The following is a 14247-nucleotide window of genomic DNA, read 5'->3' as shown; positions in this document are numbered from 1 at the left end:
ATTAAATTGGTTGTAAACCAATCTCGCCATCAATAAATAACGTTACTAATGTTTTTTTATTATTTAATTTAATTTTTAATTTAATTTATTATTTTGATTTTTAATTATTTACCATCAATAAATAAGTTTAACTAATATAATTGCGAATAGATTTGAATTAAAAATTAACATTACACACGGAACCCTAAACATAACGAACACATTAAAGCCCTCTCGTTATGAATGCTAATAAAGTTCCCCGTGAATTATTGGTATCAAATGTAAAAACCCCCGATTTGGACGGCGAGCGCACTTCCCTCGCTATAAAACTTTCACTTGGCTCCGATCGTATTTAAGGTTTATTGTTTCCAACCCCCGAGCGGGGTTCTGTTTGTGTCAAAAGTAGCCGGCCAATTCATGGTTACCTGAGTAACATTATCGACAAAGATTATATTTCCGCAGAGAGACAACTCCATATAATCGTAAGTTAAAAAATTAAATCGTAACTGGTATGTTTTGTATCTAATATATTATAAAAATTTTTAAATTGTAATTATTTAATTTAAAATGATAAATCGTGTATGTATATATCATCAAATTTTTTTACTAATAATGAGTAAAATTATCTCTAAATTCTTCTGTTTCGCCAAAGGTTGACTGGGAGAGAATGCTATATAGTATTAAGTCTGCCTTTTGTACCAGACATTTTTTTTTTAATGTGGTAACAAAGAATAAAAGAATAAAAAAAATATAAAAACGCAGGATTTGTCTACGTAAAGAATAATAACGGCTACTTTAAATTTTACAAAATTAATATAAGAATAAAACGCAATCAGATCCTATCAAATGCCCTCTAGTCCTGGCATAAAATGGGCCACCCCTTCCTTTCCCGTGGATATTTAAAGGAACTAAGTGTGGAAACTATTATCAAATAATATTTATTTCCAAATCAAATAAATAAATAAATAAATAAATATATATATATATATATATATATATATATATATATATATAAAGTAGTGTGTTCTAATTCCCTAAAACAAAATTACACTTTTAAACCTACAACCCAAAAGCGCATCTATAATTAAATCTATGGTCAAAACTCACCACGGGGGTTGCATGCGATTAAAGAGAATCGATTTTGGAAATCATTAAATCGGTTGGTTATTTGGATTCTAGCATTGTCTGCCACGTGTCAGTCAACGTGCTAGGGACTAGTAAATTACCGTGACAGAATGGTAAATAGCAAAATTTCCGAATTTAAATAGAGTTGTAAATTTTTTAGACTGGTTACTTGATTAGTATTATTTTATTTTATTCCACTACCATTACCAGAGGGAGACTTTGTACAAAAGTCGTTTGCTCGGGCATCTCTGTCCTATTCGTGTTTCTACCGTGAAGCTGTTGTGTTTGCACGGCTGTGTTTCGGTTTTAAGGGTGGGATATGGCAGTGAATTTACAGGGTACAGAAGAATTACACCTGAATAAAAAAATTTTTCTTTTCCTCAATAGTATGGAAAAAGAAATTGTTTATTTGTTACCTCTTGGTAGCTTAACAGTTTAACCAATATTTATGTTATTTGGGATATGCATATTATTTAAGACGAAGAAAGACACATTCTGATCTCAGTCAATCAAAATGCACTTCTGTCTCTTTTATTTTAATCAATGACAACATTAATAGTCCAAAACTCAATACTGAATCATTACTAGTAAATGAAACTTTAAAAATCCGATTAAACTATCTGCTTTAATTAAAGCCCCATTTATAAAGAGCTCCGGTAAAACATCAAACCATTAGCCATAATGCGCGATCGATAGCCGACCACCTGGCGGGCGAGTCTGAAGCTAATAATCAAGGATTCGAACCCCTTTTGTTTTACCATAGTATAAATAATGGTAGTATTCCCTGCCTCTCCCTCGAGCTGACTTCAAATCTTGTCCATATCCCGAATATGTCTTCTAAAAACAAGATGTTTAAAAAATGTTATACCTACTTCGTTTTTTTTTTTCATTTATGCCACTGTGAATCGCATGATTCTTGCTTTCAAAAAAAAGGACGCATTATGATTTGTGCCGCTTCGACATAACTGTAGTTTTAGACATTTCCACGTGTACAGGCGACATTAATTTATAGTATATACCGAAACATGAATCGCAAGGTTAAGGTTTAAAATTTATTATTGTGTTTTGACTCATTTTTAGAAAAAATGTTTAGTTTCATTACGCCAATAGTTTTAATTTCATTGTCTAGAATTGGTAGTGACAATCATGTAAAACGTTACACATTTTTTGTTTAAGTGATGTAATAAATCCAGATGTAAATTTACTAGCTGATTTACATATAGTATATATATCATATAGGTATGGTAATTTCAGCAAACGATAGATAACGATTGATATGATGGTAATGGTAATTCATATCATACGCCCCTAAAACAAAGTCTTTAACAAAGCAAATAAAGAGAACTGAGTGTCAAAGCTCCATATAAATCTGTAGAAGTAGTCTTATCGTTTTAATTATTTAGATCACTTCAGGCTTTATACAATGACAACCTTTTGAGACATATTATACTTATCCGATTTTTAAAATAAGTTGTCAATTCTGAGACTGGAATATTAAACTATCCTTATTATCAAAATACTTTATTTTCGTAGTATTTCTACTTCCTGTCCTACTTTAGAGTTAAATTCAGCCGTAAGAAAATAAAAATACGCATAAAACATCATTACAGTCCATCAATCATCGATATAAAAAGAATACAAACGCAACAACTATCGCCAAAACAAAGGCATATCAGCAAAACATCGACTCAAACCATAGCAACCGCGCCCTACCCCCAAAAACGGAGAACAAAAAGCAATTACCTAACAAATCATCCTCTGACGTTTAGTGCCATCGCAATATGTTCGAACTCACATTGTGCACCAACCAAACCCCATTTTTGTATCTACTTTCGGGGTATGTTTTTGAATCATTCATTTACATGTCAACATCGAAGAGGGGTCCCAGTATTGTGCCTTGAGCGACCCCATTGATTATCAATTAGTTTTGTACTCGCATCATGTGTTGTTGCCGCATTATCCACACTGTTTACACGGTTCTTTATTATATGACTTGTTAAAAATGAACGTGTACCGATCACAGTCTAATTTAAACTCTATACCATCAGTGTAAGGCCGTCTTTCTCTTAATGGAAGTCAGAAATTAACACGTCCATCTTCGTTACAGATGATTCTTTAATGATCGAGTTTGAATCGATTTTTGGGGTTATCAGTGCTTTATTGATTTACGGTCCGATTGATGACTTGTTCTTTTTGCTTATAAATATTTTTCCTCTATATTTAATAATTATCTTGTTATCCTGTGATCGTATTAGTCAGGTTGTAGTTAGTTCAGCTTTGATATAATTAGTCTGATTACTAACTGCTTAATTAGTGTCTATTTTTTATTATTAGCTTTATTTTGAATGTTCCCATTAGATATATCAAATTATAATAAAGTGGTATTATATTACCAAATAAAAAAAATACATTAGTTGAAGTAAATATATTAAATTACTGTAAACAAGTTAACTGATAATAAATTATACTAATAATAAATTACCTTAAAAAATTATAAGAAAAAGGAACAAATCCCTGATCTATTTTAACGTATCGTGATGTCATTAACGATAGTATTATTTAGTAGATAAGCCTGACTACAGTTGCCAATCCGCCTGCTGAACGTGGCAACTACTAGCAGAACCCTCCAAGGGGGAGGCTTATGTTCAGCAGTGGACTGATATGATGATAATAATAACTGCCTAACTAAATAGCTAAATGTATACATTTAAATTCATTGCATATAATTATTTTAACCAATAATAGCATTATTATGCTGCAACATGAGGCTATATTACTTTTAAAAATATGGAAATATACTTATTATAAATTTATTATACTAACTATATATATAGATAAAACGAATTTTATATTCGTTTATGTATAATATAGTGTAGTTGTATTGTTATTGTATTATTATTGTACGTATCTATATAGGTATATCTTGTCTGTTAAGTGTGTATATGTTTGTGTGCATTTATGTATGTGTGTGTGTATGTATGTATGTATGTGTATATGTATATATATATATATATATATATATATATATATATATATATATATATATATATATATATATATATATATATATACGTTTGCTGTCGTCGTTCGTAATGTCACGTATGGGCACCACAGAATATCAGCGCTGTAGCAATTAAATTGCTGCAGCACATGCTGAGTGGTGACCACGTTGGCAATAATAAATGTAAAGTTTTTTTTTTAATTCATAATTTATGTAACTTTTTGTTGTTGTCAATAAATGTTTTCTTTCTTCTTTCTTTCTTTCTATATTATTACAAAAGGGTATATAAAAACTTATCAGAGTACAAAAATTAATACCAATAACTTTGTTTTTCTGTTTCCAGTCGGACATAGTCCATCAATCAGTGTATGAACTCGTCCATTCAGAAGATCGGGAGGAGTTGCAGCGACAATTACTGTGGAACTCGTTCCTTCCTCCAGAAGTTAGTAACTTGACCCTCCAAGACGTTTTAAGGCCCGACAGAACTCACCTGCTAGAAAGAAGTTTCACAGTTCGGTTTAGATGTTTATTAGATAACACTTCAGGTTTTTTGGTAAGTTTGATTTTATTATCGAATTAATTAATAGATTATATACTTTAATACAATTATAAATAGAAAACATTAAGGGTTATACAATTCCAATATTGTATAAGAAACTGAACAATGAATATTTGATTTTATCTGACAGAATTTATCTTGTAATTTATAAATAAATAACTAATTATTAATTGATAATGACTTAAGACATAGCTAAAACTGACATTTCTGAAATTTTATTATTAAACTATTTATTAATTAATTTTACAATATGAATATAAATATTTATAAACTATAGAATATAATAAATAACTATATAATACTAATAACAATTACGATATGAATAGATACACACCAATACTTAAATAATGAATAATAATAACAATAATAAGAAAATACGTACCTATCGTGATACAATTTCAATGACTGGATAATATTGTAACAGATCCTTAGACTATTTTTAAAGTGAAATAGTGTTGTCCTCCTCTCTCGTACTTGCTGTGCCCAACAGGGTCTATAATTGAAATGTCAACTACAAATTATATTATGGAATGCAATAAGAAATAAATAAATAATCTGATAAGTGTTAAACCAGGATTTTATTGAAATTTCTTTGGCCAAAAATCGAATCTTGCTCATTCAACAATAACGAATTTTGCTTAATTTGCGTAAAGCAATTAAATAAATACTTTATTGTAAAACCATCGTTATTTAACTCTGTAAGCCAAAGGTCGTTTTTTTGCAATAGAAAACCGATTACAAAGCAATACCCACCATAAACCGATTTCATTCACGAATACCTTATATTAAGTAATATTACGACCCAAATAAATTTATTTGCGAGTTTACACTATTTTTTACTCTATCATTGTGTGTTAGATGAGCTTCCAAGTGCGAAACTTCGCGTAGTGGACTTAATAAAATAATTATGTCTTTTAACAGAGGCTAGATATCCGGGGTCGAATCAAAGTACTCCACGGGCAAAACAAGAAAACTGAAGAACCTCCTTTGGCGTTGTTCGCAATATGTGCACCGTTCGGACCTCCGAGCCTGTTGGAAATACCACAGAAGGAGGTCATGTTCAAGAGCAAACACAAGCTCGACCTTTCTCTAGTCTCAATGGATCAAAGGTAAGTATAGATCGTATGAATTTAGACGAACACTTCATCACAGCGACAATAATCTTTTCGATATCGCGCCACAACGATGGATCGTACTACATCCATACACGGTAGACCGGCCACGCTCGCGTACATATAAGTTTGCCAACTCTTACGTGAACTGTACTGTAATGTGAAATGACTTTTCCTGTGACGTGTTTACTTCATCCTGTAATCTCGGATCCTTCAAACGTAGCGTGAAAAGCACTTAGTGAAGCGGCATAGTGCGGCCAACTATCGATAGTCAATCACTCTCTTTTCAGTTGATCATATTTATGGATGATCATATTTATGTTTCTATATTCATTCAGAACGGTATGATCACATGCTATAATAAAAAAAATATTTATTTTGAAAATGGTTTATTAAAATTTCTTTACTAATAAAGCTATTGATGTTACCAATATTTGGTTTTATAAAACTTCTAATTGTCAACCAACTTCAAAAAGAAGGAGGTTCTCAACTCGGTTGTATTTTTTTTTATTGCCTCATAATTCCGTTAATTGTAAAGCGTAAAAAATATGAAACGGAAAGTGTGTACTTACAAATTAGTCCCAAAGGAATTCTATCAATTCATTACTTTAGTTTTAAAATAAATATAACTGATTTTGCCACTATCAAAATCAGTTTTTTTTTTGTAAAATACAATCTTAATTTTTTTTATACCACTGAGGTGGCAAACAAGCATACGGCCCACCTGATGGTAAGTGGTTACGGTAGCTTATGATCACCTGCAATACCAGAAATATTACGCGTGCGTTGCCTCAAAACTCCAAAATTAAAGTGATTTGAATTTTTTTATGATCTGAAAGGATTTACTTTTAAATTAGTCCTATAGAAATTATATCAAAATCGTTTGAAAATTAACATACAGTTCTTGTAAGTTTATTAAATATCCTAACTGTTCTTTTCAGGGGTAAAATGCTGCTAGGATATACAGATGCAGAATTAGCAAATATGGGTGGTTACGATCTAGTGCATTATGATGATCTAGCTTACGTGGCTAGTGCTCATCAAGAATGTGAGTATTTTGTCAAATCACATCTGATATAGAGAATTTTACTTCTTGGTCTGCTTTGGCTGTACGAGTACATATAAGAAACGATGATACAAAATGCATGATACGAAAGGTAGAATATTAACCACAGAAGGACAAAATCGCTTCCAATCCTTATTTTAGTGTAAAAGATGCTGAGGAGTTATCAATTTAATATTTAAAGTTTAATTTTTTCAATTTAAGTTTATTTTTTATTCTATTAAACTCCATCTTTCTTTTGGAGTGCATCAACTTTTCTTATTAAGGTTAAATGCCTGCAAATAATTTCTGCATAGAACTGTATAAAACTGAATAAAACTGTAAGAATATCCAATATGTGCATTACATGTATCATCATCAACATCTCAGCCATTGTCTGTCCACTGCTTTACATAGGCCTCCCCCATATTTATAATACTATAAAATTATAAAATGTGAGTATGTTCCTCTTTCCAGTATTGAAAACAGGTGCTTCCGGCATGATCGCGTATCGCTTCCAGACGAAGGACGGACAGTGGCAGTGGTTGCAGACTTCATCACGACTCGTCTACAAGAACTCCAAGCCCGACTTCGTTATCAGCACACATAGGCCTCTAATGTAAGTACCTACACCATTTATATTTACTTCTCATAACTTCTTCATTTGTAGCTACTTTAATTTATAAGATCAAATTTAATATTGGGCTGCACGCATTAAATTTAAAATATGTACCAAAACCCTATGGGGGTTACCAAAACCCCCATACTTTGTACCTGTAAGACAGAAACATCAAAACATGAAAGGTAATTATTAGGTCTATTAAACAGTTGGTATAGCAAATCAATAGCAACGATGCTAAAGTAACTATTATATGGTAAAAGTAATTACATAAACATTTGATATATTAAAAATAGAAAATTCTAAAATTGACTTATTTATTTCAGGGAGGAAGAAGGTAGAGATTTATTGGGGAAGAGAACAATGGACTTTAAAGTCAGCTATCTAGATACAGGACTCACCAGCTTGTACTTCTCAGAAACGGAACAGCTTTCTGGCTGTGAATCCAACGTGACAACTCCACCCAGAGCTGCGAGAAGATACAAAACTCAATTAAGGGACTTCTTATCGACTTGTCGAAACAAAAGACGTATGCCGACAACGCCTGCTCCTCCACCCGTTGAATATTTAGCAGCTGACGCTGTCGCGGCAGCATATACGAACTTAAATGGAGCATATACGGCACCTTATGGAGAATATCCGCCCGCTCCAGCTTTACATTACGCTCCACCGCCTCTAGACGACAGATTTTTAACAGCTGACAATCTCTTCCATCAATATAAACCTCTTTCTTACCATTACACGCCTTATGCACCTAATGGTTTCCTGGAACCAGCTCCTCCTCCTGGATACGAAGTGGCTCCAACCTATCATAGGCCACCATCTAGGGAATATACTTATGTAGATAGTAGCGGAAGATATATGAGTCCAGTTACGGGTCAGGAAAGAAGGTCTCCTAGCATCGTGCCCGGGCCAAGTCCAGGAGGATCTAGTGGGTCGACAGAGCAAGAAAGAATGCAGCAGACGCAGCCTTCTGAAATGCCCCGGCAGACGGTGCTGATGTGGGGAGCCGGAGGGGCAGCACAAGAGGTCCCCGTCGAGTACTCCCCGCCACAGGTTTGGCGTTACCATCCATCTCATTATCACACTGCTGAAGCGACTCAGTGATTTTTTTGTGCAATGTTCAAGTTTTACTATTCGTTCATAAACTATTTTGTTTTTTGTTTAAACAATTATTAGTCTCAAAAATTTACAATATTTTAACAAATTTCAAAAATATTTAAATACGTTCCTAATTTGTTGTGTAATTATTTGTTATTTTTGGTAATTTATTTATATTTAAATATTCTAATAGCTGATCAAACTTTTCTATAATCTAAATTATTTTATATTTATATCATTGTGAAAACAAAATATTTTTGAATTTTGTTAAATTTATTGAAATTTTAATTTGCAGCGACAAATTATTTGTTTGTACACATTTCTTTAGAAAATTAATTATAAACACAAGCGTGTTACTTGTTACCAAATTAATTTTCTAACTTTTCCAATACCTCGCCCAGTGGTTTAGGTTATTAAGACCTCTGTTGCTCTAAAGGTCTTGTAAAAACAGGGTCCTTCCATTCTCTGTAGATATCTTAGAATTATTGTATATTGTAATCGAGAATTTTATCCAAATATTTTAAATTGATAGTCGATTTTGATAGATAATATCACGCAATGCAATGTTACACAATTAGTCTTAGAAGATGTAAATATTTATTTTGTAACAATTTAAGCTTTGGCTTTGTATTGAATGCTTTGTGTGAGCTTGGAATTTGTTTGGTTGCAATGGAGCAAAGTCCTTCAATCATTTTGGCTGATTTAGACTTCACATCAGTATGTAAAATATTTATATCTTCAACAGAGATAAATGTATGTAAATTACGTTTCTATATAATTGTTATTTCGATATAATTATTTATTATCCTCTAGTTGTTTTAAAAAAAGCGTCTTTCCAGCAAAAATAGACAAGACTACTTTACTATCCAATAACTACTTTCGACTTACAACTAACTTCATAAAGCGTTGAAAATAAAACCACCTGTAAAGGATTGAACACAATTACAGTTTTACTAATGTAAACGTAATGTAAATCTTCATATCTAGACTCATTACGAGCTTCTATATCTTAGGACTTCATTTTGTATGTGATTCTACCACACGTAAAAACTTTCTGGCTTTTCTTTTTTAAAGAATATCGATAACTAAATCAGCCATTGAAATGAAACAATTTACACTGCCAACAATAACTTAATCATTATTATATAATAGTTCCATTTCTTTTGTTCCACTTGGATAACTAAATTTGATAACCGTGTCTATAACCATGATTTTTGGTTGTTTTCCTTAGCTACAAAGCTGTTAATCCTTACTTTTATTTGTTCCTTTCCATATGTATAATTTTTATTAAATAAAAATGTTTTTTCACTTATTTGGATTCAGATCAAGTTAGCAAATCATTGTTCGTCCACTAAATGTACTTCTTCTTCAATCTATATTTAATGTAAATATACGAAAAAGCATTTTACTGTATATTCCAAAAGCATTCTTACGATACGTACTTTCTTGTACGATATTCCAACATCCTCTTAAATCCTGAAAACTTCTTTGTTTCAACCATTGTTCGTTTCTGTCTCAAGTTCAGTTCATACCTCTTAGAACTCCAATTTTAGACTCCCTCGGTTATCACATTTAGTTCGTCGAATATATTAGGTAAATAGGTAACAATATTGTTTTTATTTTTTAAAGAACAAATTCAATAAATTCATTTTATAGCTTTGCTCATTTAGAACTCATTCAGATATAAACAAAAACTATCAATGATTTAATGTCATCTAGCTAAAGGACCAAACTGTATGCAGTTTTAATAAAATGTCTCAGGGCTTCACAACATCATCTCATTTGCTTATATCTGCATATAACTTTAGAGATATGATTGATTGAAATGATTTCTAGAATGAGAACGATACATATCAATATGTAAGCATGTATTATGTATAAATCTTTGTCCAGATCAGAGTATCTTTAACAAGCTTTTTTCGTATCTTTTTTAAAAAATGTTTCAATGTCCACTTTATGTCCAAGAACATTTTGAGTTCTTGTTTCATGTAAGAGGTAATAATTTGTTTCTCTGTACAAAACGTTTCATTTTGTATTGCATTAAAAAATAAAAGATATAATGCATTAAATGTAGCACTACTTTACATAATTGTATTCACATTATATACAGTACAGTCGTCTCCAAAAAAATAAGAAAACTATAAACTTATTTGTGGAGGACAAGTAATAAAAAAAATTTGACAAGTTATTGCACTTTAAAATAAAAATTGTAATTAATTAATAGATGAGTGAATGGATATATTTGTTTGCTTAAATACAGGAAACAATTTAACAATAGTTTTTATAACCTTTCATGGAAAATATTGAAAAGCTGACGAGGAGTTTGAACTCCCTGTTTCAGAGCTGAGTTGCAGGGATCGATTTTGGATCCATTTGAAACATGAGCTCTGCAATGATATTTGGGAATTTTCCCGCTCAGTTCTACAGTTTTTTTTTATAATACAGTGTGTTCAGGTTTAAAAATTGGGTTATAATTTTTTAAACTGACCCTATTAAAGAGGTTATTTACAATTCAACTGTAATTTTTATTAGATTAGTGGAGACTTAACATCACGTGTTTCACTCCAGTAGTAGAGACTATCTAACCACTTAATCACATTATCAATTTAGTTTTTAATTTCCGGTATTTTTGATTTTTTTTATTAAGGGACGGCTGTACATGCAAAAGCACTGCCATGCCAACGTTCTGAAACCGTAGCACCTATGTAAATACACTTTGCGTGCCTTCCCCTCCTGTTTAGACTTCCATTTTTTTTAATATAATATCTAAATATAAATATATTTATAATAAATATATAATTTCATTGTGCTACAGTGACCGGCGCGTTGGTACGGCAACTTGCGAGGGAATAACGGAAGATTTAGATGTTAAGTTAGTCTAATAACCACAAGATGGAGAGTTTTCGTCTTTTTACTAAGCAAAAAACATAGGAATAAATGGATTAGGTAGATGTGACACTCATATACTTTTTTTATTTAAATGCCGCCAAAATGTACCCTTCTGCCCTTCAAACTCTTTGCAAGTCGGAAGGGTTGTCACAAATTTGTTCGCATTTAAGAAATAATTATACGATATGACGCATAACTCATGAGACAAGTGTGAACGAGGGAAACACACTCACTATCTATTGCTTGCAAGCCCTAATTTAGCTCTTTAAAAATCAGGGCGTCGGCACACCAAAGGAATTATTATTATTCAATCTATGAAAGTGTTGTTTCTACCTTCATATTTATTCTTATACAAAATCAACATTATCACAGTCACTTTTTATACAAAAAATTAAATAGCGTGTAAAAATATTTCTAAGAAATATTTCACGTATTTGTTTTACACTTATATACATAAGAAATTCTCTCTTTGTGATTTGCTCATGTAGCATTGCAGCACTGAATTTACCACAGACAAACTTTTAAATAAATATCACACACAACGAACTAAGACAGTAACGGGTCTACCATGAATAAAATTCCGAAGTTTCGCATTCGAATTTAGAACGTACGATGAAACATGTTCATATGAACGAAAATTAAGCCTGTAAATAGTAAGCCTTCCGCATCAAACTAATTTATTATTATATTACGTCATTATTTCTACAAACAATATTTTATGAGGATTTTGTGATATGTGGGAGATAATAAAAATAAGTTTTTTAAATGTGTAAGCATTACTGAAAAATTTTACAACAACTTATTTATTTGTACGTTTTCATATTTAAAAAAGTTCAAATGTTACAAGTGACATTTTTAAAAGATACAAAATGTAATTTATTACAATATATGATTATTTGTATTTATTTGGAAAAATTATGGTAGATATACTATTATACGTTTATTCTCCACCTTCTTTTTTTTTTATAAAATGTTTACACAATAAAAAATCCATCTTGTCAATGTAAAGGGTATATTACACTATCAAATATATATAAAACATATATATCTGTTTATTAATTTATGAAAATTTTAATACATTATTAAAAATTATCACTTCAGAGCATTGTTTTTTTACAGAATTTTGTACTACATAAGATATACAAGTGAAATTACTTCCTTACTGCTCTCGCATAGCCAAATAAGAAACGTATCTGTCGGCGAATACATTAAGGAAATGAGCAAAATGCGAACATTAATGTTTCGCTCTCTCTTAAGCACGCGGTAGCGGCAACGTAGCTATCGATACATAATTTTTATTATCTTGTCAGGGAGGAGTTGTATTTATAATAGTAAAATGTAAATTTAATATTTAATAGTGTAATTTGCCCTAATAATGTAATAATTATCCATAAAAACCTGCTTGCTTCTAAAGGTGAAATGTAATTTTTTTTTTATTATGTACACGTGAGAAATGACGATCTTTATCTTCCATATTGATTAAATATTCCAAATATTGTGCAAAATATTGTACAGTTATTATAACGTATTGCTAAACAAATTTTGGGTTAATACAAAAGCAATTTCAAATTTATTTATTTATTCTTTATTGTACACAAAAAATTACAACATATAATATATATAAAGTAAAGATGTACAACAGGCGAGCTTAACTCTGCAAGAGTTCTCTTCCAGCAAACCCTGATTTTTGTTTCTGTGATTTGTTATTTATTTATTATATTTATTTATATAAATTGTAATGGTAATAAATAAAATAAAATATGTAAAATGTATTTTAATACTAATTGTATTATTACTTACACTTTGCTCCTCTGAATATAATAAAATAAATAATTTATTTGAACATTGATATTAACATTTGAACGCGTTTATAAAGAAATAAGGTTTTTTTAAATTATTAATTAAATTGTAAATAAATAATTAGGTTAAATGCTTAAATTTGTATTATTAATTAATTATTCATAATAATTTAAATGAACATATAATTAAGGTAAATATATTCAAACAATTTCTGTATTTATTTTAGCATAGCATAATTATATGTAATTAAAAGAAAATCAAATAAATTTTTCATGCCACTGATGTATTTTTTTTTTTTTTTATTAAGCAACTGTTACTCATGACTTTATCAACCGACTTCTAAAGGTTAAAGAAAGGTTCTAGATTCGATTGTATTTTTTTTTAACCTTTGTTATCTCATAACTCTGTCAGTTTTTTTTTTTGATGCGTGAAAATGGTATGGTAACCCCGCCTGCGCTAACGGGATACGCTGGCGGAGCACCAGTGAAGGGTGATAGATGAGAATGAAAACAGGCCAGTTAGCCCATCATGATGAATCCATCAGGAATTAACCATGATAGTTTACAGGAGGAACCGCGAAGAGGTCGACCTGGCTGGATATATTGCTAGCAATGGGATTGTCAGTCTCCATTACTAACAATCCCTTTCCCCCCTAGCTCTGTCAGTTGTGAACCGATTTGGACAATTCTTTTTGTTTATTTAAAAGGATATACTTAAAGATTAATACCTGGTTGAAATTTTTATTAAAATCGATTTAGTAGTTTAGTTTCTAAATCAAAATGGTTTTGCCATAATCACTTAGTTTTTTTTTTTTGTAAAACTAAATTTTTTTTATCTCCATGACAGCTCATTTGGACAGTGCTTGACCGCGGCCTTGAATCTAATCCTAGGCTAAAATAAGAACTCTCTTATGCTGAAACCTCTGATTTTCCCAATTAATATTTTGAACAATCCAAAAATGATTGTGAAAGAATGCTTCGGAGAGCACGTACAAAAGGCTTCTTTCAATTAGTGAAACTG

The 14247-nt window shown here is 30.9% G+C and overlaps 1 protein-coding gene across 2 annotated transcripts in view; it reads left to right on the top strand.

The window, feature by feature from the left end:
• The window catches only part of LOC113520097 (aryl hydrocarbon receptor), a 173793-nt gene extending 160293 nt beyond the window's left edge, over positions 1–13500 (top strand). The window contains exons 4-9 of one of the 2 annotated variants that reach the window (XM_031914725.2): positions 4449–4658; positions 5586–5773; positions 6718–6824; positions 7296–7437; positions 7764–8493; positions 11354–13500. In XM_031914725.2, coding sequence (XP_031770585.1) covers positions 4449–4658; positions 5586–5773; positions 6718–6824; positions 7296–7437; positions 7764–8493; positions 11354–11356 — 1380 coding nt within the window. In that variant the 3' untranslated portion in view covers positions 11357–13500. Of the gene's footprint in view, positions 1–4448; positions 4659–5585; positions 5774–6717; positions 6825–7295; positions 7438–7763 lie in introns of both variants that reach the window. The other variant, XM_052898074.1, reaches the window with a different exon arrangement.
• Positions 13501–14247: the final 747 nt, after the last annotated feature.

This window comes from Galleria mellonella, unplaced genomic scaffold (assembly GCF_026898425.1).
Source record: "Galleria mellonella isolate WM207_F2 unplaced genomic scaffold, CSIRO_AGI_GalMel_v1 utg40, whole genome shotgun sequence".
Taxonomy (NCBI): Eukaryota; Metazoa; Arthropoda; class Insecta; order Lepidoptera; family Pyralidae; genus Galleria; species Galleria mellonella.
Note: the sequence above shows the minus strand (reverse complement) of the source record. Positions and strands in the feature narration are given on the sequence as shown.